Below are 25,789 nucleotides of genomic sequence, written 5' to 3'. Positions count from 1 at the left end.
CGCCCCCCCAACCCATGGAAATGGAATTGAGCACTAGCGCAGTGCAGTTCCCCCTCCAGCCGACGGGAAAATTGGCCCTGAACCATTGACACCCAATGTTTGCTGCATCTTCTCCTTGACGACCTTTCCTTTCCCCTCCTATTTTGTCTCTCCCTTCTCCCGCCACTGGGAAGAAATGGATCCCTAGCTCAGTCACATGCACCATTTCAGTCTCTTCTCTCCTTGCTCCATCCCGTTCATTCTCCCCTCTTGTCTGCCTCCATTATCTCCCTCCACTCCCCTCCTCTCCTCTTTGCCCCTGCTCTGCCGCTACCATCTCCTTTCTTACCTGGGCCCAGTTATCCCAACGCTGTCTAAGCTACTTGACCTAAATACTGGACTTGGTCTTAATTCCAGTGAGCAATGCAATGGTGATACTTTAAAATTTGGTTTGTGGGTTACAGGTTTCATTGTAAAACTAATTGTAAGTATCCTCAGTACCTTTTAATCCTGTGGCTGGCAGGCCTGGAGAGACAAGAGAGAAAGAGCAGCAGAAAGATTTCAGAGATGGTAAAACAGAGACCACATGCTCTGAGTTACCCATGTGATTGTGATAATGTGGTCCTCGATCTGTACAATTCTGGCCCTCATGATGGTTGTGAGCTATCAGTTTTTGAAGTATTTTTTCATTAACTCACTTGCATTCATTATTCATATCCTGCAGCAGTTTAACCTGAGATTCAAGAACCTTTCCTGTTTTCAGTTAATTTTCCTCCATTCCTTGTTATTAGCAAAGAAGTACATGCTATCCTCTGTGAGTTCCATAAGCAGAGGTAGATATAATCTTAACATTTTTGTCACAAGGCTTACCTGAAAGGAAAATAATCACAATACCACCATGACCTTCCAAACCTGTGACCCCTACCATCCAGAAGGACAATGACAGCAGACACATGGGAACACCGCCACCTGGAAGTTCTCCTCCAAGTCACTCACCATCCTGACTTGGAAATATATCGCCATTCCTTCACTGTCACTGGGTCAAAATCCTGGAACTCCCTCCCTAACAGCACGGTGGATGTACCTACATCACATGGACTGCAGCGGTTCAAAAAGGCAGCTCACCACCACCTTCTCAAGGGCAATTAAGAATGGGCAATAAATGCTGGCCCAGCCAGCGATGACCACATCCCATGAACGAATTAAAAAACCCAACAATCGTATAGAAAGGGGATGAGGATTAATATCAACATTGAGTCCTGCAATCTTCGTAATCAAGAGCAGAATTGTGATTTTCATTCACAAGACGGTTGATCCCAAAGAATCTAACTTAATGCCAGTAGCTCTTAGGTTGGGTCTTTGGATCTAAACAGTATTGGCTGCATGTAACCTGAAAAGAACTGCATCATTAGGAGTGGTTGGAGTAAGATTTTATGCAAGGCAGCAGGTTTCTAAGGGGCTGGGAACACACTTGCATTGGTTTCCATATGGCTTTAACCCGAGTACTGCATATGACTCTCAAGAACAAACCTAAAATCTTTGGCTCCCAATGGAAGTTAGAAGTTTAGCCAGGATAGGCAGTTCAGCCCCAAGACCTGCACAAGAGTAAATGGGAGAATCGCGGTGCCCACCTATCTCAAACGAGAAGGGAAATTTGTTGAATGCCATCATCCTATTTGATGGTCAGAATCTTATGGAAGAACGGGAATCTCGGCTGCTGACGGCAGAGCCAATGGGAGCCCCGTGTCACCTCTTTCCAGAAGGCCTGCCTTATCATGCGCCACTCAGGCACCTGACAGGCCACTGGCGGGCCTTCCCCTGGGATCAAGGACCCTGGGCTGGGGGCGGGGGGGCGGGGTGGTGGAAGTCCCGTCAACCGAAAGCTGCTGGTCAGTCATAGGCCAGCAGCCCTATTGAATGGCAAAGCCATGGGGGCGGTGGTAGCTGATGCTGGTACAACACTCACCTGAGGCCTAGGATCATCGCTGGATCCCAGGACACAGGTGAGTGATGGCTAGAAGTGGAGAGGTGGGGTGGGGGGGAAGGGGCGTGGGCGTTGAGGGTTGGAGGCAGCAAGGGCAGGGTGGTGCCTCTCAGCGGGCTTCCCTCTTCCTGATGTCGGGTCCCTCGATAAGGCACCATGCCTTTGAACAATTGGGACCCACCAGAAGACCAAAAGCAACTCTAAAAGGGTCTGCTTGTTTTGCTCCCCAGATGGCGAGTCCCCCTCTTGCCATTGGGCTAATACCAGGGGTGGCGGCATGAGGCCCTTAAGTGGACATTAATTGGTCACTTAAGGGCTTCAATTGGCAGTGGGGCAGGAGGGTTGACCACGAGCCCTCCCACCATGAACTTAATCGGGGTGGAGGTGGGAAGGCGGTGGGGGCCCTGCCTGCCACAGTCCTTGCCATTTAAATGCTCTTCTTACAGCAAACTCACCACGGAAGAGGGCAGGTGACTGTCCAATGTCTCCATCCCAGTGATGTGTGGAATAGAATCAGAAGTAGGTAGGCTTGGAGGCTGTATTTTAGGCCCCAACAACATCAGGAATGGAGGCAGACAGGCCAGAAAATTACAAGGCAGCTGGCCAGCTGCTGGCTTCCCAACCACAGCCCAGATTTGCGTCATGACAGAAACGTTAGAATTAAACATGATTATGCACTTTTCACACACCAAAATCATTGGAACTGTCAAAATGTCCAGGAAGTGCCAAAGGGTACTAGATGAGTTGACATGGAGGGAGTAAGGGCAAAGGGTGGTGGGTAGGGGGTATGGACTGGCATGAGTTGGCACTAAGTTGGCATGGGGGTACGAGGAGCATGGGTTTGCATAGGTTGGCAAGCATGGGGCTTAGGGAGTGCGTGGGGGCAGTGAGGGTTGGAGGGATGATTTTTGTTTTATTATTTTTTAAAAAGTTAAACACAGTGCCAGAGCACAGAGGAAGGCCTTGCACCCAGGCTGCCTCTGTGCCTGGCAGCCTGTGCACTCATCCCAGCATTGCCCACCCTGACTCCTATTTCACCACCTCCCATCGACCGAAAATACGACCTGCAGGTGGCCATTTTTAAAGGTGGGGTTCGCCGAGCTGGGAAATCCCCTGATTCTGCGCACCCATCCCAGGGATGTAAATCTGGGCCTAAGTTTCCGTTGTCAACCAAATTTGGAGCCTGTGAAGGCCATGCATCCCCAGGCAATTTGGCACATATAGAGCCTTGTTAAGGGTGAGTTAAGCAGGCTGACTGGGATTTTCCAGTTGGCGTTCAGTTTCCTGGTGCGATGCGGGGAGCAGGACAACTGTCTGGAGGCAGGTACCCAGTGGCAGGTCGGGATGGGAGCACTCCTGGCAGACCTCCAGGCCCTCCCTGCCTGCCTGCATGCCACTGCAGCCAAATGCTGCCCCCTAGAGAGTGCCGGCATGGCTGATTTTTTTTCCGCTTCTTTATTTAACGTTTTTAAGATATAGTTGAGAGGGCACCTTTGTGTCGAGGCATCCTCCCAGTCACCTACCCTTTGCTGCAGCAGGGTGCTCCTCTGACTTTAGAAGACCTGACTGCCCTCCAGTTTCAAGAGCCCACCGCCTGTCACTCTAAACTGGACAGGGCTCACCTCCTTGAAAATGGAGACCTTAATCCCTTTCCCACCAAAGACGGGTTCGGGACCCGAAAACAGAACCAATTCCTGTTCATCTGCTTCCGTGGGGAAAATGCAGCCCAAATTGTCTGACTCGGGCGTTTCTGGAACAATTGTAGCACTTCTGTTCAAGTGGGATAATGTAACTTTCAGCAACAATATAAGACAGGCAACATTGGAGGGAGGCCCCATATACAGCCTGCTCGTTTGCCTGTCCCTTGGCTTCAATGATGTGATGTCATAACACAGATAACGTCATAACACAGGCCTGACACCCAGCTGACTAAGTAAAAATAAGATTCTGAAGAAGAACGGTAAAAGGATTCACTACAGCTTTCACAATACAAGATTAGATTTTATTTATGTGATTATCAAATGAACGTGTCCCAGCCAAGCATAAGAAAGCTCAAGTTTGAAAGAGGGACATGGACAAGAAAGCTGAACAAGGAGACGCGATGTATTTTATCTCCTCAATCAGCTCTCGTATCGCAAGGATAAACAGTAATTATTAATGACTGGAAAGTGTAATTATAATGAAGAAATGATTGCTGATGAGCTCCAGAATGTAGCCCCTGGTACTTTGCATGTCTCTAATAATAAAAGCTTCTCTACTGTACATTGGCTAATCTTCAAGTCTGTTGAAAAACAGCACCACTTAACCTTGAAAGACTTGCATGGTACTTAACCTTGTTAGAACTTTTGAAGTCTTTTCATTCCTGCTACATGAATAGGTTTTTAATGATTTTCTCCGCTGTTGCCATTGAACACTGCACATTTACCACACTGAGAGACAGCATTCAATGGGAAACATGTTTAATATCACCTTCTGAAAGGGTAGTTATACATTTACTGGCCCAGGTAAAGATCTACAACCGGACTTGGGGGGAATAATTCAAGCCTGTTGTAGTTCATGGAGCTAAGTGCCTTAAACCTGGGGGAGGACTTTTCCCCTCGCCGGGCGGACGCGGTGGGTGGGCGGGCGGGCCTGGGAGTGGCCGCGCAATGGTCCGCCGCTAGTGATTGGACCCTGACCGCGATTTCATGCTGGCTGGCCAATTAACGCCTGGGGGTGGGGGGGGGCTGAGTGCAGAAATCAGCGCATGCGTGGGAGTGCGCCCACAGAAAGCTCCCTGAAGGCGCAGAGCTGCCTCGGGGAGCTGAAGATTTTTCACATTATAAATAAAGTTTAAAAAAAAAGGAAAACATGTCCCCTCATGTGATTCTGTCACATGAGCAGGGACATGTTGAAAATGAGCTCTAAAAACCTTTATTTTATTTTTAATTAACGTCGGAAACCTCATCCCGCCCGTGGATGAGGCTTCCTCAAAAATCCAAAGGCCGCTTGGCCTATTCGCCACCCGCCAACCTTAAGGTTGGACGGGCAGGGAAAAATTCAGTTTAATTAAGCAATTAATGGACTTAACAGCCCTTATAATTGTCGGCCAACTCCCGCGCACACCCGCCGAACGAAATATCGCGCGAGCGCGCGATAACGTCAGGACGCTCGCTTGACATCATCGTGCACTATTTCACACTCGTGCGTGTCGGGCACACGCCCGCAACGCTGAGCTGAAAACCCTGCCCCTGGAATTTTCTTGTTAGGTTTGTCCTGATCTGCTGTCATAACACCAGCATATGACCAGGGAAAACCCCACTTACACATCTATCTGGAGTTCCTACTGATCCACTGAAATTACAGAGGCCAATCAGCGGAAACCAAGGCACTGCCTGGAGTCTACCTGAAGCCTGTGGGTGTTTGGTATTACAATATATGTTGTCAAATGGTATCTACACGGTAAACCCACTGATCTCAAGCTCCCATTAGGAAGCTGCATTCAAATGAACAATCAACACTACAATATGACAACTCTAGCGTGAGCGACTCATTCCCTTCCACCATGGCTCCCAACTAAGAGCACAGAATCCATGAACTTACCCTATGTCTATTACTGTAATGAATTTCTTACAGCTAGTTTATATTCTGTGGAGAATTTTAACCCTGAGTGAGTTTTAGGTGACTAAGAAGCATTTGCTGACCTCCTGGGCCTCATTTAAAAGCCCGGGGCCCAATTCGTACCTGGAAGAGGCGGAACAAGGGTGAAGAGCAGCTGCCAGTGTGGGAAGATCAGGTAGCTAAGGGCTGCCCACCAGCTTGCAAGGAAATGACGGGAGAGGAAGTTCCTGGAGGGTCTCACAAGAGGGAAGGGCACGTGGGAGCCTGTAAATTTCCTAGTGGGAGCTGGAGGAGCACACCTGCTCTTCAAGGCCCCACAAAGGAAAGCTTCCCACATAATTAGAAGCGTCTTTTACCTTCCCATTAGCTGCTGACCCGTTTTATTCCAATTGGGAAGCCATGACAATTTACCAACAATGGCAACAGTTAAAATGACATCGGAGTCCTATTGACATCGTGGGGCCCCATTTAGCATTTATTCCCAAGGCAAAAGCAAAAAACTGCGGATGCTGGAAATCCAAAACAAAAATAAAAATACCTGGAAAAACTCAGCAGGTCTGGCAGCATCTGCAGAAAGGAACAAAGTTAATGTTTCGAGCCCGTATGACTCTTCAACAGAACTAAGTAAAAATAGAAAAGAGGTGAAATATAAGCTGGTTTTGTGGGGAGGGGGGTGGGGAGAGGACAGGTAGAGCTGGATAGAGGGTCAGTAATAGGTGGAGATAGCCAAAAGATGTCATAGACAAAAGGACAAAGAGGTGTCAACACTCCACCTATCACTGGCCCTCTATTCAGCTCTACCTGTCCCACCGCACCCCCCCCCACCTCGCCCCCCCTTAAACCAGCTTATATTTTACCTCTTTTCTATTTTTACTTAGTTCTGTTGAAGAGTCATACGGACTCGAAACGTTAACTTTCCTCTCCGCAGATGCTGCCAGACCTGCTGAGTTTTTCCAGGTATTTTTATTTTTATTATTATTTATTCCCAAGGTTCCTGCCCAAATCTGGGGAACAGACACACATCCACTGCCAAAACCAGCAACATTAACTCTGTTTTGCCCACTCTGTTCCTGCCAAGTCAGGAGAGGTTCAATTCCATTCCTGCTTTTGTGAGTAACATATTAAACTAAGCGGTTCAGTTGAATGTCAAAGAAGGGCATGAAGTTTTCCCATTGTCCTAGTGAATATTAGTCCCTCGACCAATACCAATTAAAGCAAATTAATTGGTCTATTTTTACTTCCAACATTCAGTGCACTGCATTATCCATATTAAACATCATTCATCATTCATCACCCATCGGCTCAAGTTCAAATCCTGTCAAGGTTTCCTTATAAATTCTTAGGCCTCTCCTCTACCCACTGCCTCCTAGCTTGCTGCTTGTGAGATTAATTACTTTGCATTGAGACTATGCTTACAAATCACTTATATATATTCGAAATAGGAGGAAATCCAGCATGGACCCTTGGGACACTTCTCCTTCCTTCCCATTACCCAATTCTGTAGTTATATCTATGTCTTACCCTTGATACCTATCGAGCTTAGTTGTAAAGCCGTCTCCCAAGCAGCAATTTATCAAAAATCTTCCAGAAATTAAGGTACAGAATTTCTCATGCCTTCCCTCTGTCAAATTGAGATGTCTCATCCTTCAATATGTCCCTCACGTTATTCAGGCAAAATCCTTCTCAAGTTAACTGTCCCATTTAGATATTTTCACAAGACATTTTTCTATTTTGTTTCACGCTACTCATTCCATTCATGTTCAATTATTAAGCTAATGGGTCTTTAGGTTATATAATTAGACAGATATGTGGCTAACAAAATTTAGCACTGTTTAAGATATAGGTTGAAAAATGCAGGACATACAGGAATATATAATAACCACAACTGAACTAACGCAAGCAGATTTAGAAAAATACCAGGTAATAATAGTAGAATGACAGCTTGGCACAGTGGTTCTACATCTTGCTTCTAAGAAGATTGTGAATTAAAACCTAAGACTGGAGCAAACATTTCTGTGCAGCACCGAGAAACTTCAGCATCACTAAAGGTGCAATTTTTCAGATCAGACATTCAACTGAGGCCCCCATCTCTTTAGGTAGATGCAAAATATCTCCTGACACTAGAAAAGAACAAGGCCACTGGTTATATCTCAGCCCACAGCAGTGAAACAGCTGATCAGGCCATTTGTTTCATTTGCTGTTTGTGAACTTCACTAAATGTAAATTGGCTGCTATGTTTGTCAACAGTTCACAGTGACTACATGTCACAAGTAAGCAATTTGCCATGAAGTGCTTGGGAGCTCATTAGCATGTGAATGGTGCTATATAAATGTACCCTTTGCCTCTGATTTTGCTTCATTCTGGCCCCTTTTTGTATCCTATGTCTTTCCTTCTTCCCTACTTAATTGTATTCTTGCGTTATGTACTTCATCATTTGTCGTTCTAATGTCCAGAACTCTTTGCAGTGGAACACTGATATAAGAGAGATGGTCTCGGTGTAAGGAAAGAATCTCTTAGTGGAGAGGATCAATTTATCTGACCAAAAGTGTACGAGGACCCAGACATTGAATGGAGGATTTTGCAAAGCTGGGAGGGGCCTCAGAAGAAACTGGGGGAAACATCTCCTCCTTTCAGCCAGTAAACTAAAATCAACTCATGTCAAAATATTCTGTTATACAAAAATCAATTAAGACCAGCCCTTTTCCCAGGTCCTCGGAATACTTGCCGTTATCTTCCATCCTGTTCCTATATTAATTTTCCAGTATGGAGGCCTTGGTCTCCAAAATGTGCACATAAGCTTTTTGAGTTGGAGTAAAGCTGCCATAAATTCAGTTTTAAATATACTGATCATAAAGTCATTCTTCTCATACTTTCCACTGATGTGAAGTTGGAACCAAGGTGTGATTGGATATGTGAGTTCTGAAGACTAGTCGTACTTGCTGGACAGTTGCCCGCAATCTTTTGAAAAAAGTTGTAAAACTGTCAATTGGCGATCAGTTAAAATAGGAATAACAGTTGTTATTAAACTTTTTCATTTTGTCCCGAAACTATTTTTAATCCTCCTCGATGACATTTTTTCTTAATTTAAATTCATTGATGTTTTGAGAGCTCTCACAGCATTTGAAGCCAGTGTCATGATTTGGCTCCAATAGCTGCTTTCATTTCAGTTTTCACTAAACTTTTGCGTCTTGGCCGAATGAGCCTATGCAAAGTGGACCCAGTATTTACATTGGTGGGATTTTTGCCAGTAACTATGACAAGGTTAGTATTGTAATCATTCTCAAATTGCAGGAAAACAATGTCACATATCTGACAGCATCTGATTACTTGACTATGGTACATGGCCATATCATCTCCCTACATACGTTCAATGCAAGGAATATCAAAGAAAGCTACTTCAACAATGCTAGATGTGTTTTTAATGCATGCACTTATAAGGCATGTCAAAAATGCAATTGGTGCTTGAAAACAGGATCTGCCTTGGCACTTTGGCAGGCAACCTGCAAAAACAAAAGGACTCGACATCCTTTCAAGTAAGGTCATCCAAATAACTTTAAAATCACAAACAGTTTTATCAGAAATTAAAATCTTGCCTACACAAAAACAACCATCCCATCCCCCTCATCAACTTTCAGAGAAAGGAGGATTTTTTTTCTCCGAGCCAGAATGGACAATGTCATGCCATTGCCATAAGTTTTCTTCAATAAATAAAGCTGAGCAGTGCAAAAATTCAGTGCTGCTGCACACGGTACCATGCCACTGGCAATATCTTGCTATTGAACGTTGTCTATGAGAAAGGTACACCATTTTTTTGAAAAAATGGATTTAAAGGCTGTTGGAATAAGAAGTTACACTGGACTACCAGAATTATTAACACCTCATTCTTTCCTAAAGCAAACTATCTGTCTTAAACAGCCTGGGACAACATAGGTTAAAGTGAAGGCATGCATCAAAATAAGTTCAAGCATGCTTGGCCTAGTCATTGTTTGATATAATCAAATATATCAATTACTCATTTGTTGATTGTTCACGTTAGCTAAAGTCCCCTCCGCCCACTAAGTCACAACGTTTTGGATGCAGTGGTGTAGGCTTCATTCTCTGTTTTAACTTATTGCATCATTATTCCTCCTAATTTTCAAATTTAAATGTGCATTTCTTCATGGATTAACATTGCTATATATATAATATAATATATACTTATGTATATATACATATGTGGAATAGCAAAATGGCAACATAAGTCAGGCCAACAATTAATAAAATAATGTGAGAAAAAAATGACTTATCCACCTGCAGCAAATAGAAAACTGCAGTCTTTTAGACTGTTTTAAACTAACAAGAATTAACAAGAAATGGACACCCGGAGCGAAATTGGTTACTGGCCTTTATTAGGTTTGACCCTACATTAGTCAAGATACAGAAGTTTTGTCTGAAGCACTGATCAAATTATATTCGCGTCAAAAAAATTCGAGGCCTGGACAAGGTATCAAGATCTGCACATCCAGTCCATTCTATGAGCAGAATTGGGCTGGATAGCGGAAGGTGGCTAGGGCATATGGAGTTGTACCGCAGTAAACATTAGTGCCCTAAGGAGAGGTGGGAGAAGATGCAGGTGGTGTTTCCAAAAGTATAGAAACTTAATTTTATAGGGCTGAAAAGTAATTTACTTTTGCTCCAAGTGAAATGCATCTAAAGGGACACATATGTTATGCAGGCCCTCCACCCCCTTACACAGAGGAGCGAGCAATATGTTCAGATAAGTGAATTAGATGAACCAGCTGTCCCATCCAGAGCCCTGAATATAGCCTATAATGGATTGAAAACATGCTCTGCAACATTAGTTAATGCATTCGCATGACACTTCTTTGCCATTTATTTTAAAATTAATTAATTATACAAAGTACAGACTACTAGGTCCGCATGGGTTAATGACAAATGAAAAGCAATAAAATACAATAAGAATGTATTAACAGGGACAAGTCATTAGAAGACACTAACCTACCTCACTTGCACTAATCAATTGTGGTCAAGCTGACAACCTCCTGTGCATCCCATAAAACCTACTACTGCTGTAAATTTAGACTCCATTTTAAAAGCTGGAGTCATGGGCATTGCCTTTTGTTCCACTGATTTGGTGGCAACTAGAGTGGGTTATGTCAGACATTAGATCATACCTTATAATGTGGAGTGAGGGGCCTCACATGATCCAAATTGGAAATTCCTGATAGAATATTCATGAAGAATATGAAATTGCCAATTCACGGCACAGATGTTTGCCAATCAGTTAGACGCTGTTACAGCTCGGTTTTCTAACCTGGGGGCCTGAATTTCCTCTCATTTAAAAAGAAAGAAAGGAAAGATCAGCAGAATGCTTGTTTTTCTCCGCAATCAATGTAAATGAAAATTTGAAACATGCAATTTCCGAGGAAACAATTTCATCAGCAGGTCATTAATCAAAGAGAAATAAACCAGGGGCATTCTTTTATTTTTTGGTTAAAAAAAGAATTTCACTTCCCCAATGAGAATTTCCACAGTAACAATCAATCAGTAGCAGACCAGTAGCTCTGATCACTTCTTATTAAGAAAATTTGATCCCCGGTCAGAACCTGACGCACAGTCACAGCAGTAATCAGCTTCCTCCAGTGATTTTGCATTCACTTTTTGAATACCTTAAATATGCCTATTTCAGGTAAGTTTATTTCACTGTACCAAGCAGGAAGCCTAAATTATTTGCAATAATTTCAGTGATGTGCAGATACCTCACTGCTCTCACCACTTCCATTATATATATATTTAAAAAATTCACTTTGACCACCATAGTTATCAGGAATATTGGGCTGTCTCCTTTGTACACTGTGTAATGGATAGGCTGCATGTCAGGTACGCACAACATAAGGCAAAATATCAAGATATCATGGAGAAGTATATACACAAGTGCTATTACAGAATTACATTCTTAACTTCTTTATCATATACTATTGGAGATAGTTTGAAAAGAAAAGAGAATAGTCCTAAGCCTCAAAAGCCACTGGACTATAGTGTCAAGCAATTACCAATGCACTTCAATACAGCAAAGCAACAGGGGTTCGTCACTTCACATTATAAGGAATGCTCTACTGCCTGGAATACCTCACTCCAGGGGCTCTCAGCTTCACTGAGGGACATTAGAAGATAATAGAACATAAGACTACAACTATTGCTCCTGATTTTAAAATGGAGTCTAAATTTAGTGCAGCAACACGCTTTCTGAGATGCAGAGGAAAATGTCAATCTATCATAATTGATTATTGCAAGTGATGTAGGTTAAAGCCTTTTAATGTGTTGACCTGTGTCGATCTTTTTTTTAAATTACATTTTGTAGCTTTCCTGAGGTTTTTAACCATACCATTCTTATACTGTAATCTTTATTCGGCGACATTGATTTTGTCTGAGTTGAAGCTAGCTTGGTGGAATCTTCGGTTTTCAATGGTGACTACCTGCGTTACTTGGTGCTTCTATGACAAGATAGGAAGTTTGCATCAACAAAAGCCTGAACACCTTCAAGAACAGGACCAAGTGAAAGAAAGAGAAGCAGTCATTCAGCTCACCCTCCTGATTAACCCTTTGTTCTATTCCCCACCTGCCGAGGTGCCAATTGTTCTGACTATATTTGTGAAACTTATGATTGGATGGTAAAGATAGATACCACAAAGTATTTCTTTAGTCAGAGAGTGATTGACAGCCATAGGCAGCTGCCAAGAAGGGTCTGTCATGTCAAGACATGACTTAAATTTAGAAAAAAGCAATGGGAAGATGTTCTGCCAGGTAAACTGGAAACATGCAATTGTGTGGGCTGAGGGGTCCTCTTAATCCCATGTTTCAGAAATAAATAAGTTAACGGGGTTTATTCACGCTATCTGTTCACTCGTCCACTCACTGACATCAATGCACACACTCAAGTACAAGAGGCTCTTCCAAATTTTAATGGAACTCATTTTACATGTGATCCGGCTGTTGCAGTATCTCTTCAAAATCCCTTTCTCTAGGTGTACAAGAGGAGCACTTTCACTGGACAAAGGGCCTGGATCTCCAACGCACCGGCTCAGAAACAGTCAGCCAGAGGGACTTGTCCATTGACAATGGCAGCAATGGGTTATTCACAGAGCACTAGTGAGCAGGAGGTGATGGAGGAAAAGGAACAGCAGGAACCCTGCCATCCAAAAGGTCATTTTGAATCATTCCACAGCTGATCAGGAAAAGGCTGCAGGCCTCAAGTTTGCTTTCTGGGCAGGGAAGCGTGATACGATTGGTGGACAATTTGGCAAGTGGCCTGGAACAGTTGAAGGGCATTCTGAAACATCCACAGGCCACATCTGTACAAGAATAATCGATGCATTCAGAGCATTGTAGTCCACCCTGAAGTGTGTGTGATAATTCCATGGACATTGCAGGGGAGACCCATAGGCATAGGCCTCAGTCTCCACTATCCAACTGGCTTCCTGCTCTGGTTTTCAGATGCTGTCAGATCAGATTTAAAAAAAGGTCGAGGACTTCACATTTACCCATCAATGCTATAGGGTCAACTGTCAAATAAGTTAGTGTGTATGGTGAGACAGGGCCCAGCAGCAAGGGCATGGCTGAAGCTTGCACAGAGGAGGATGCTGTCTCGCACCCAGACCCACCCAGCACCCCCCTTTATTACTCAGCATCTGCCAGAAAACGGGCATCACCAGATAGTCCTGGTAGCAGTGGGTGCAGCCAATAGTTGGGACACATCATGACCCAGAGCAAGGAGGCAGCAGCCACCTCAGTCCCAAGGATCTTCAGCTGACATTCAAAACAGTCACATCATTGACCTTAGCCACAGTGGGAAGCATAAAGACAGTGTGGCAGACTGGGCTCAAGAGCACATAAATTATTTTATTTTCAAGAAAAGGAAACACAACGATACATGATAGTTTACACGCACAAAACATTTACACAGGGAATAAATATTTGGCACCACTTAAGTAGTCCTGTGCCAAAAACTGTTCTTACTGTTGTCCCTTACAAAGGCTCATCAGAAGGAAGAAAAGGAATAAAAGCACTGGCGATCATTAGATTGCGTGTGACATTAGATTGATAATTGTTCATACATTGGGGAGATTGAAGGACTTATTATACACCTCTGGAAGGGAACTGGCAGAGGTCTGATGCCCCCATGAGTATTTGGAAAAATCCCAATATTAAGAGGGCAGCAGTCACATTTTCTAGCTATGCAGAGAATTTCAGCTATACACGGGCTGTCAAATGGAATGGGGCAATGTTGGAATGTAGTAAACTAAGAAAATGGAATGTTAACCGGAGGCGAATAAGAGTACAGTAGTATCTGAGGGGGAGAAACTCACCCTTGCATGCAATTTTTACCCAAAATATTAGCACATGGTGGGGTGGGTAGGCAACTTTGGATCATGATCTCTCACGGCCGATTTACCCCAGAATCATGCCAGCTGTCAAAATCAGAAACCGTTGACTTCCAGGTGTCTAGGCAACAGCTCGAGAAAGTATTCAATACCCTAAATATGCAAATCAGGGTGTTTGAGCATGCCTCAGGAACCTGCTTTAAATTCGCCATCAGCTGGGGAAGTCCGGAGAATGCAAACAGAAAGGTAATTTTTTTATACTTTTGTTTCTGTGGAGCCAGGAGGAGCAGGAGTGCTCTGCAATAATCCTGCAGCTGCTGCTGGCCCAATCTCACTACACCCCACATGGAACCAGTTAAACTTCCTAATAAACTCATCAGCAAGCGATATAAGGACAGGTTCCTTGTGAAGCATGTATGCTGAACTTGTTAATGTTCATGACTAAAATTACTTAGTTCAGAAAATAACCGAGTGTTCACAGGTTTGGACACTGAACATGCAGTAGTTGATAAGAGATGGTGTAGGTAAGAAACGAATCTGTTTCTAAGGATTGTCTTTATACTGTGGGCTGTGACGTGTGATTGGCAGAGCAGGGTTGGATTGTTGAGTGCTCCTTTCTGCAGGCTTCACCGAGCCAGTCACAAAGGGTGCGCCACACATGCATGTTTGGGTACGCACAGAGATCAACTCCCCAGGTGGTTCAACTTAAACCTTAAAAGATCATCAGCAGTTTCTCCTAACAGAAAGATTCTGGACACAGTTTCAGAAGTTCAAGATATCCATATAACTGCTTGGCTGTAGCGCATTCAGGGCTCAGAATGAGGCCAGACCCATAAGTTATTCTGCCATTCAAATCAATCTGTGCCCAAAACATCTTCGCTGATGAGAAAATGGTATGAACCTTTTAGCAACTGATAACCTTTTTGGAGGATAACAACTAATTTGCATGTGAATGAGAGAGACACTCATGCCTCATTACTGGCCTTTATTGCTCTTTCTGCCCTCTTATTTTGCTTTTCTGTGTTTCTTTTACTTTCCTTTGTTATTTTTATTTCTGTGCCTCCATTGTGTCTGTGCCACCCCCTTTCCTCCATTTCATTTCCCTGTGTAACAGTTATTTTTAAAGAAAGATGTTTTTAATATAATAAAGGTGTGAACAATATTTAAAACATTCTGCCAAGCAAGCTAGTACAGGTAGGGCAGGTGGCATGCAAGTGGGATATCAGGATGGGTGAACTAGATAGCTTTGATAGACTAAATAGCCTTTCCTGGTTCTTGCTTGTCCTACTGGAACTTGACATTATCTTGGTCCTCTCCAAGTCCTTTCTATATTTCTTTTCATTGCTGTGTTTCCTTTGTGTATGAGTTCAGTTCCTCTCTGTTTTCCAATATCTTACTGTCTTACTATCCCTCTGCTTCTATGGGGTGAATTTTTCTGTTGGTGGGTGGACTGTTTGGAGTGAGCCAATTAAGGCCTGCCCAGTGTAATGTGTGGCTGGTGGTGCTTGATGCTGCCTGTGTGGCTGGGGAGAGGAGGGAGAGTTGGGGCCTGTGCTCTTTTCCCTGCATGTGTGAAAGAAGACTTGAACCTGGAGCTTCTGGCTCAGAGGTAGGGAAACTACCACTGTGCCACAAGACCTCCCCCACCTCCTGTTTAAGAACTAACAAAGAAGAAAAGGAAACCACACAGAAGAAAAAAAGAGAAATGATACATAGGCTATCTCCCTGAGGCATGGAGATGGCCCAGGGAGATTAAGTTGAGAATAAAACTTTGTCATAAGTAAAGTCAAAAATTATTTAAACATGTCCCCTCATGTGACAGTGTCACACGAGCTGGGGCATGTTTGTGAATTCAGCAAAATTTATTTAATTATTTTATAAAACCTTCAGGAAACCTCATCCCGCCCGTGGCTGAGGTTTCCTGAAAAACGCGAAGGCCACTTGGGCTCATCACCTGCCCGCCAACCTTAAGGTTCAACAGGCAGCGTTGTTAATAAGTTCAATTACTTTTTTAATGGCCTTAATAGGCCGCCGGACGAGATATCAGAATGATGCGTGATGACGTCGGGACGCACGCCCGACAACATCGCCTATCATTTTACGCATCGGCATGTTGGGACCGCCCCTGCATGCCAACGGCAATATCCTGGCCGATGTATCATTTCTCTTTTTTTATTCTGTGTGGTTTTCTTTTCTTCTCTGCTAGTTCTTAGACAGAAGGTGGGGGAGGTCTTGCGGCACAGTGATAGTTTCCCTACCTCTGAGCCAGAAGCTCTAGGTTCAAGTCTGGGTCTCAATGGCCATAGAAGGTGCATTCATACTGGGATCAAACAGGTTGATTATAAACCTGCAAATCTTTCTAATGCATCTGTGGCAGGCAGTAAAAGTGGGAGAGCCTCCTGGTCAGCCAGGACCTGCAGAAGGCAACAGCAAATCTTGTCAGGCATAACCACGGACCAACACATGGAAGTCAGTGGTCACCAATGCCCTTTTACCTGAAGGGAGAGAGAGTTCTTGGGGAGGTACTTCACGCTGCTCCAAGGAATATCCTTGGGGCTAAATCACTTATCAGCTGTCGATGTTACTCATCAGTGTTCCCACCTCCTCCCCAGTAACAGACTTTTAAATCACAGTGACAGAGAACAAAGAATATAATAGCATCGATGTAATCCATTTAATTCCATTAAAAGCTTAAAACAGAGAAAGGCCCATTCAACTCTTCACACACAATCCCATCACAGGCCATGTACAGGCTATTCTATCATGGATTCTACCCAGTCTATTCCATCTCCTGAGAAAAGACTTTCTGGAAATGTTTTCCCTGGCTCCGAAAGAAAATGAAAAAAAAAAACAGCAGAATACTCATTCTACCTTACATCTTACATTATTCATCATTAATCCGAGACTGTTTGGCTTCCTTGGGGTGACATTTCCACGCTCTCAAACTCACAGAAACAGTTGCATCTCACAGGGGGTTGCTTTCAGACATCATTTCTAAAAGAAATCTCTGCTGCTTTCCATACTGATTTCTTCGGATACAGAGTGCAGCATGATTTCTAGAAGTGATCATTTTTGAAACAGCAAATCTAAATCTGACAAAAACGTTTTCTACGCTTTTTATAATTGATGGCTTGGAATGTATTAACAAGGGTGTAGATGTAGCTATATTGGGGAGTTTGGATTACCTCATAAACTATGAAAACAATCACTTAAAACTCATCTAGTTGCTGAGATTATGTTACACATGTGTAAATCCATGATCTAAACCAGCTGTTATTATGCACAATAAATGTAGTTTACTTTGGTGAAAATTTAATCGGGATTTAGTAAGGAGCATTGTGAATAAACAGCTTTTACAATAGATACATAATGTGACCAGCTGCTCCAAGTAACCATCCATTAACGTATTCTCTACCCTTATCACCCTGCCTTTCTAACACGCTTGCAATTCAACAACAACTTTTATTTATATAGCACCTTTAATGTGATAAACCATCCCAAAGTGCTTCAAGGAAGCATTATCAAACAAAATTTGACACCGAGCCACATCATGTGATATTAGGGCAGATGGCCAAAGATTTGGCCAAAGAGGTAGGGCGGAATCATCCCAGATTTGAACAAAGTGTAGTAGCGGGAGGGAAAAAAGTTGTTTTACCCGCCGGCCGCAATGCCGGGTTTTCGCACCGTATTGTCCCATTTCCGGCTCATTAATTATGCAGCCACAGGAAATGTGCTGGTCGCTGGCCGCCAGCCTCCGATTTGCCCACCACACTGTTAACTCGCCGCTTCCTCATGCAGGACGCCATATTTAAACTGCAGCCATGTGCACACTTATCAATGCTTGCAGCCCAGGACTGCTCCGGTGAAAACATGGCCCCAAAAGCCAAGAAGAATGCACCCCACCACCACCGCCCCCTCTGATTCAGTGACACATTCCTGGGAAGGCTTCTGGACACCATGGAGGCCTGCCACGACGTCCTCTACCCCCGCTGTGGCTTCAGGAGGCCTATCAGTCTCACCGTTCTAGCTTAGGAGGCGGTGGCAGAGGTGGTCAGTGCCAATGCTGCACACTGGAGGTCAGCCACCCAGTGCAGATAACAGATAGATGATCTCATCCATGCCACCAGAGTAAGGCAACCATCTTATCACTCTAAACTCACACACTCACAAGGCCATCACACATTCACTGGCACTTCACTCACTGCCAACTCAAGGGACATCACCACTCACACTCACTCTCTCACACACACCCTCACATCTCCATCTGGCTTCACCCCCTCTGCAGACTGCCTGCTCAGTCCTCACCATCTTGAGGCCACTTGCACAGATCAACACGTGCTCCCACACGCACCCTGAGATACCCCCCTTCCCCAATAATACCCTCACCCGGCAGCCTCTTCCCTTGCCTAAGGTCACTTCGCCCCCTCCCCCAAGCAAGCCCTAGCCCTGCAGTTGTTGAAAAGCCAACCCCGCCTCACAGCTGGTCTGGTAGGTAGAGACCTAACTGTGAGCACCCCCTAAAGGTGCTGCCTGCAAAACCTGGTGCTGATGACCGTGAGTGCTGCCTGAAGCAAGGTAGGTACGTCGCTTATGTACAATTGTGAGTTGTGCCCAGATGATCCAGCTTGGGGATCATTCCAACCAGCAGTGCTTATCATGCTAAAGTATTGAAATTAGGTTCCTGACGTGTGGTGGTAGGAAACGCGACCCGCCATTGATGGATGGAGCAGACAATTGCAAACTCATTTCACGATGGCGAGAAACCAATTTTTGGCCTTCTTGCCATATTGTCCGCTCCTGCTCGCCATGACGCCCCACACCAATGGAGCCGGAAAATTCTGGCCATAGGGTTTTAAGGAGTGCTTTAAAGGGGGAAAAGAGAGGTAGAGAGGGTTGGGGAGGTAATTCTAGAACTTATGACCAAGGCAACTGAAGACATGACCACCAATGTCAGAACAATTACAATAGGATGCTCAAGAGGCCAAAATTGGAGGAGTGGCGATATCTCAGAGGATTTTAGGTCTGGAGAAGATTACAAAGCTAGGGAATGGCAAGGTCATGGAGAGATTTCAAAATAAGTATGAAATTTTAAAATTGAGGTTTGAAAAACCTGGAATCAATGTAGGTCAGTGAGCACAGGGTGAACAGGGTTTGGTGCAAATAAGGACATGGACAGCAAAGATTTGGATGACCTTATTTTTACAGAGGATGGAACATGGGAGGCTGGCCTGGAGAGCGTCGGAATAGCCAAGTTTTGAGGTAATAGAGGTATGGATGAGGATTTCAGCAGCAGGTGAGTTGAGGCAGGGGCAGAGTCAGGCGATGTTACTGAGGTGGAAATAAGCAGTCTTAGTGGTGACGCAGATATGTGGTCAAATATGACACAAATGTTATTTACAGACTGGTTCAGCCTCAGTTGCCAGGGAAAGGGATGGATTCAGTGGCAATGGAGCGAGGTTTGTGGCAGGGACTGAAGACAATGGCTGCAGCCTTCCCAATATTTGCTCATCCATTCCAGGATGTCAGAAAATTCAGAGGCAGCTGAAGTGTCAAGAGAGGTAATGGTGAGGTAGAGGAAATTTCTTGGTAAATATAACACTATATGTAGTGCTGTTAATCAAGAATGTTTACATTGGGTTGAGATAAATTGCCAACTTTGTGCCAATGCAAAAATGGTACAATACCTCAACAAACAGTTAACGATTGAGTTCTGAGATCAGTCAGTCTGTTGTAGTGCCAGGATGTATTGTATAAGAGACAGCAAAGAAAATGAAGGTCAATATATTTGTGTTTAGGAATGCCAATCAGGTAATATTTCCTGAATATATTTCCAAGGTAACTAGGATTTCAATAAACATGTGGCACACTGTAGGAGATAAGCAATGAATCAAACACTTTTGTAAAATTACCTTTCTGAAACTAACCCTGAGATAATCTATTTTGGGTTCAGACAATTATTAAAGTGCAAAATCTGATTGACTCTGCAAATAAAACCAAATAGCAATTTTTGTCACCATCAGCTGTCCTTGGCCTTAACATCAGACACATGGGTTGAGAAGGGCTGTGTAACAAACTGATTTGAAAGTCCGAGGGCCAGCTGATGGGAAGCATTTGACTTGGGATGTGCCCCAGTAACAGCCAAGCTGTCTTTGATTCCTTTCCATACATAAGTCAAGTGGGTAGTAATTTATTAGATGACCAGGTCTAATGTTATCAAACACTGTCTTGTATTGTGGTTTAAACTACTTATTCAGCCCAATTTGGACGCTAATTATCATTCCAAAGTACAGGCACGTGTTTTAACTCGATGGGAAACAGATTATTTTGCTGTCATTTGCTGTAGATTCTGGCGCCTTCAGATAAACATACAAATTCTTCATAACTTAGTAGCTACAAATAATTGTCATAAGCAAAATAAATTATTTCACAGTTATTTTCAAAAATATAATTTTATCAAATGGTTTGATTCACTGCTTAGCTTCTACAATGGACCATATGTTTATAACAATTGTGGTAATCCTAGGGCAGAGTCTTACCTATGGCGGGCGGTCTGGGCGGGAGCAGGCGGGGGTGGGCGTGGAGCTGATTAAGGCCCGCCCAGCGTAATGTGCGGCTGGTAGTGCTCAGCACTACCTGTGCGGGCGGGGGAAGGAGGGAGAGTTGGGGCCTGCGCTCTTTCGTGCATGCAGGTGAAAGAGCGCAGCAATCTCCTTAAGGCACGGAGCTGCCTCAGGGAGATTAAGCAGATAATAAAAGTTTTCAAAAGATAAAGTAAAAAATTATTTAAACATGTCCGCTCATGTGACACTGTCGCATGAGCTGGGACATGTTTGTGAAGTTTCCAAAATTTATTTATTCATGAAACCTTCAGGAAACCTCATCCCGCCCGTGGATGAGGTTTCCTGGAAAACACGAAGGCCGCCTGGGCTCTTCGCCTGCCCGCCAACCGTATGCCGCACGCCCAACGTCACCTACGTCATTTTACGCGATGGCATGTTGGGCCCGCCCCCGCACGACAACGGCAATATTCTGCCCCTAGAAACGTCCACCACATAGTTTTGGAAAAATACATCTGACTAGCATCCCTGAAAAATGATATTCTGACCTTCATTTTCTTTGCTGTCTTCCAAAGTTACTGCTCTTAGTCATTAATATGGGTTAACCCATATTATGGTTGCAGAACAGAAAGCAGAAAAGTACAGGGCGAATGAATGTTTCTCAGATTGGCAGCACGTGAGCGCTGCTGAGCCCGAGGGAGTTGTGCTGGGATCTCTTTTGTTTTCCATTTTTACACATGATCCGGAGATGGGTGGGTACAAGAGAATAGATTAAAAAAAGTTCACTGACATCACATTAAGGAGCATAAAAAAACTATAAGGAAAAATGCAGGGGGACCTAGCGAGGTGACAGATGTGGGCCAGTGCAAAGAGATGTGCAGTCACACATTTCGGGAAAAGGAATAGTGAAAGTAAGTATCCCTTAAATGGCAAAATGCTTCACAAGATGGGCAAACAAAGAAATCTAGAAGTTCAGGTGCATCAATATTTAAAAATGTTAATACAGGTAGTAACGTCATAAAAATCATTTAAAATTCTGGATTTGGTCCATAGGGGCACTAAATATAAAAGCAAGGATGTGAAGCTGGATGTGGCTGAGGCCACTTTTAATCATTGTCTGCAGTTCTGAGTACTCCATTATGGCAAGCATATTGGAGCCATGGAAAGATTACAGCAAAGATTTACTAGAATGATACAAGAACCAAAAAGTTATGGCTATATAAAAGACTTGAAATATTGCTGCTTTCTTCTTTTGAACCAAGCAGGTTACAGGGGAAGCTGTTCAAATTAACGAAAGGTGTTGACTGGGCAAATAGTTTGAAAATTATTTCCGACTGGTTGGTGAGTTGGTAACAAAGATTTCCAGTCGATGAACAAAGTAAGTTCAAAGCAATTATTTCACACAGAGGCTTATTAAAACATGAACAAGTGGCTGCTGAAGCTGAGGTTCCAACATAATTGAAAAGGCTATTGGATATATCTTTGAAAAGGAAGCATATGAAGAATATGGGGAGAGGACAGAGAAATGGTAGTTTAGCTTCAGGTGAAGAGATAGCAGCAGCCCGGGAATGATGACCGAAATTCCTGTTGTCATTTCTGTAATATTTAAGGCTCTAAATCACTGTGCCAGAGACACAAAAGAGAACTATTATTTTAAAATTAATGAACTGTCTGCATCTCATAATATCATCTCAAAATGCTCTACTTTATCAATTCTACCAAGATTAATGCCTCCCAAGCTCAATTTAACATCCTAAAAACCTTTCCAATGTATTCTCTGTTGAAATTAAGGCTCATCACACATAGGGGGTGAGTTTCTGTGAGCGATTCTGGTTGCCCACTGTAGATATTGGGTGGAAGAGCTGTAAAAACCCATCCACACTTGTGTGAATGGGTTTTTAACAGATTTTAAACTGGGTTTTAACACTTTCCAAAGCTCTGCTAGACACGTGGCCGATTCTCTACAGAAATTCACTGCCACAGTCTCCTACTTTAACTCTTTTGCAGGACCTCATTATTATGAAATAATTGAGCCCCCTCAGCTTTCCTATCCTAGAACCTTCAGGTTTAAAACCAAACTTGGCCTCACTAAATCACTACTAACTGATTCACATCTTCTTTATTCACTCTTGACTCAACTTGCCACCACTTCCTGCCAACTCTCGCCTCTTGTGCATCCCCAGTTCATTCACCCCACCTTTGGGGTCCATACCTCCAGCAGTTTATACACTAAGCTCTGAAATACACTACCCACAGGAGCCACCACCACCACCAGCGCCCACCACGCCTCACCCACCCCTGTGCCCCCCCACTACCCCAAACCGATCTCTCGGCCTCTCTATCTATCTTCTCCTTTGAGGCTCCACTTAAAAACCCTCGTTGACCATGTTTGGTGGTTTGATGACCTGTTCTAATAGCTCCTTCTTTGCCTCGGTGTCAATTTTTGTTTGACTATGCTTCTTAGAAGACTTGGGATGTTTTAGGGCTTTTAAAGAAGCTATATAAGTGGAAGTTGTTGTTGTTGTAACCTTGCTCAAATCTTGGTCTCCCACCTGGGTTTCTTGATATCAAAATCCAAAATGGCTTAGAGGTAATGACTTTACAGCATTATGATGAAAAGAACAGTTGACTTTAACTACAGATAACTTTAGCTGTTATTCAAAATTTCCATTTCTGTAGAATTAAGTCAGTTTTAGATAGTACTCAAAGCTCCAGCACAGTAAGAAAGTAATAACTAGCTGCAAGTTTTTGTTTAGAACTATTTGTCGGATTAAAGCGGTGTTTTAAAATGCAATAAATTTCCCGGTCTGGATGTTCTCACAGATTATGAATGAGGTCTCTAACATTCCATCTAATAAACCATGTGTTATTCTCTTTAACACCATTTTAATTATAACTTGGTGAGTATATACCCTTCAGTTCAATTGTTAATCAGTGCATTATTAACTATGTGGCTTCAACCGCTTCTCAAATAAAAAGTGCTATAAAGCATATAACTTCAGGAAAAATTATTTCTCCTTTCTTACCTCCTGGAAAACCATCCCAGACTTCCAGTCTGTCAAAACGACATAACATTCCCTCCCGTGAATTATCATCTGGTTCCAGGTCAAAGCTTGCAAAATCCAGGAGGATCTCTGCCGTCGCTGGTGCAAAGATCATGTAGGTGCATTCCAAATTATTTGGATATTTATCAGGAAATCCAGGCGACTTTATCTCTGCACTTTCTGCAGTGAAATTCTTGGAACATTCTGGCCCTGGAAAAACAGAACAATGGATACTAATCAATAAAACTTGCAGAGTAGGAACTGAATATCTGGTGGGGTGTATAATTGTCAGCCGTTGTGTTACCACTCAAGGCAGGTCTCTACCCTATAATCTCCTCCATCTTCATGAACTATGGTGCCACGTTCTGCCTCCTCTTCCCTCCCCCTTAAAAAAACAATGAGTACATTACAACAATGTTTGTGGCTTTTACTAAGGAGATAGTACTCCCTACTACAGCATAGCTCCACTCTCTCTGCCAAAACCATCACCTAAGCACCTCTGGAATGTACATGAGCAAGAGTAAATAAAGCCTAAACTTAGAAACAGAATGAACAGTTTGGACCCCATCTCGAAGCCCCGCCGAAAATGAGGCCCTGAAGAAGCTGTCATGGAAGCTGTCAGGACCTACACTTGCCAGGTCCTAGAACTCTCCCGCAGCAATCCCATGGACATACAGTGGGAATGCTCTTGGAAGGGCCTTGGATTTCTGGCCCTGTGAACTAGGAGTCTGAGGGGGAGTAACATCAGTTGTATAATTGGAGTTGACTTTCATCCCAAATATGATTATTTGATACACGTGTGTTGTGCTTCTCTTGTGCGTCTGCAATTATTTCTCTGCCCCTTATGTTGCATGGCTATAGTCTTGAATATCATTGACATGCCTATCAATGGAATTTTTAAAAAAAACTATTGGCAGGGTTTCCATTCACATAACTGTTGCCACATGTAAGCATTAACAACCCTGCTGGAAAACAGGCAGCAAGTGATGACCTGCTGCACTTAATCAGTGGGTAGTGCAGATAAAGATAGGTGAGACAGGAGATTCTATGCAGCCAACCCTAGCCTAGTGCAAGTACATGGGGTAAATGCAATAAGCCCACACCTGATAATTGTGCCAACCCTTCATTAACTGGAGTACATTATGATCAAGTAGAGACCAATACAGCCTTCTTGCTGAACAATAATTGTGGCCTTTGACATAAAAGCCTGTTTCTTAAGGTTTAACAGCTTGGCTTTATGTGACTTCCAGCACTAAATATAATGGCATTCCTGATACCGCAGAGTGAAAGAAATAGGTATGTGCATGGTCTAGGAATTTCAGCTACCCACTGGAGAAGCAGTAATTGTACCTTTCCTGTTGTTAATTTAAATTTTAAGGAAGGTTTTATGTGAGTGTGGTAGTATTTTACTAACACCAGTGGGATGCACAAGTCTCTACGAGCTGAGGGAGTCCTGGCATATGTTTCCACGGGGAGTGATTCTGTTTGCACACCAGATGTGACTTATCGTGCACTCATACACAGGGTGGAAGAGTTAATGCATACAGCATGTGCCTGTCACTGGGATACAGGTCGAACCGTGTTGACACAGGTGTTGCTATAAAGTGCTGTAATGAAATAAACTGATGAATTGCAGTAGTTAGTGCAAGTTTTACGCACATGCATGTATTTTTCCCTCCTTATTCTAAGCAGCATTGGAAAAGGAAAAACTTTGTATTTATATAATGCCTCATCATTTTTTCTGAGAAATAGCTCAAAGAATCATTAAATCTCTGAAGCTTGAAAGAAAGCTTTTAAATAAAAGCATTCCAGAGATTTACTTCAACCGTTTCAAGTATAAAGAACAGCGGCAACAATAAGGAGTTGGAGGACTTTTTGCAAGTGTACATGCCAGCAATCCCGACTAATGCTAGCCTTTCACATTAACCAAGGAATGACCAAGGCACAGTGCTTTACTTATTCGATGGATTTACAATTGCTTTTGCTTTGAGTGCCAACAAGCTTCTTGGGCATGAGGGGCATCACTGCCGAAGATGACTCTGTACTCACACTAACCTTCACTTATTTAAGGAGGAATATATTTGCACTGGAGGCAGTTCAGAGAAGGTTCACTGGATTGATTCCTGGGATGAAGGGGGTTGTCTTATGATGAAAGGTTGAGCAGATCGTGCCTATACTCACTGGAGTTCAGCAGGCACCTTAAAGCACTGGAGAAGTACCACCAGAGGTGCCTTTACAAGATCC

General features: G+C 43.4%; 1 protein-coding gene across 6 annotated transcripts in view; it reads right to left on the bottom strand.

Moving 5' to 3' along the window:
- The window catches only part of nrp1a (neuropilin 1a), a 207,158-nt gene that overhangs the window by 109,560 nt on the left and 71,809 nt on the right, over positions 1-25,789 (bottom strand). For all 6 annotated transcript variants that reach the window (XM_078537498.1, XM_078537464.1, XM_078537492.1 and 3 more), the window contains exon 5: positions 23,528-23,755. In XM_078537498.1, the coding sequence (XP_078393624.1) occupies positions 23,528-23,755 (228 nt within the window). The remainder of the gene's footprint in view (positions 1-23,527; positions 23,756-25,789) is intronic.

This window comes from Cetorhinus maximus, chromosome 3 (genome assembly GCF_964194155.1).
Source record: "Cetorhinus maximus chromosome 3, sCetMax3.hap1.1, whole genome shotgun sequence".
NCBI lineage: Eukaryota > Metazoa > Chordata > Chondrichthyes > Lamniformes > Cetorhinidae > Cetorhinus > Cetorhinus maximus.
Note: the sequence above shows the minus strand (reverse complement) of the source record. Positions and strands in the feature narration are given on the sequence as shown.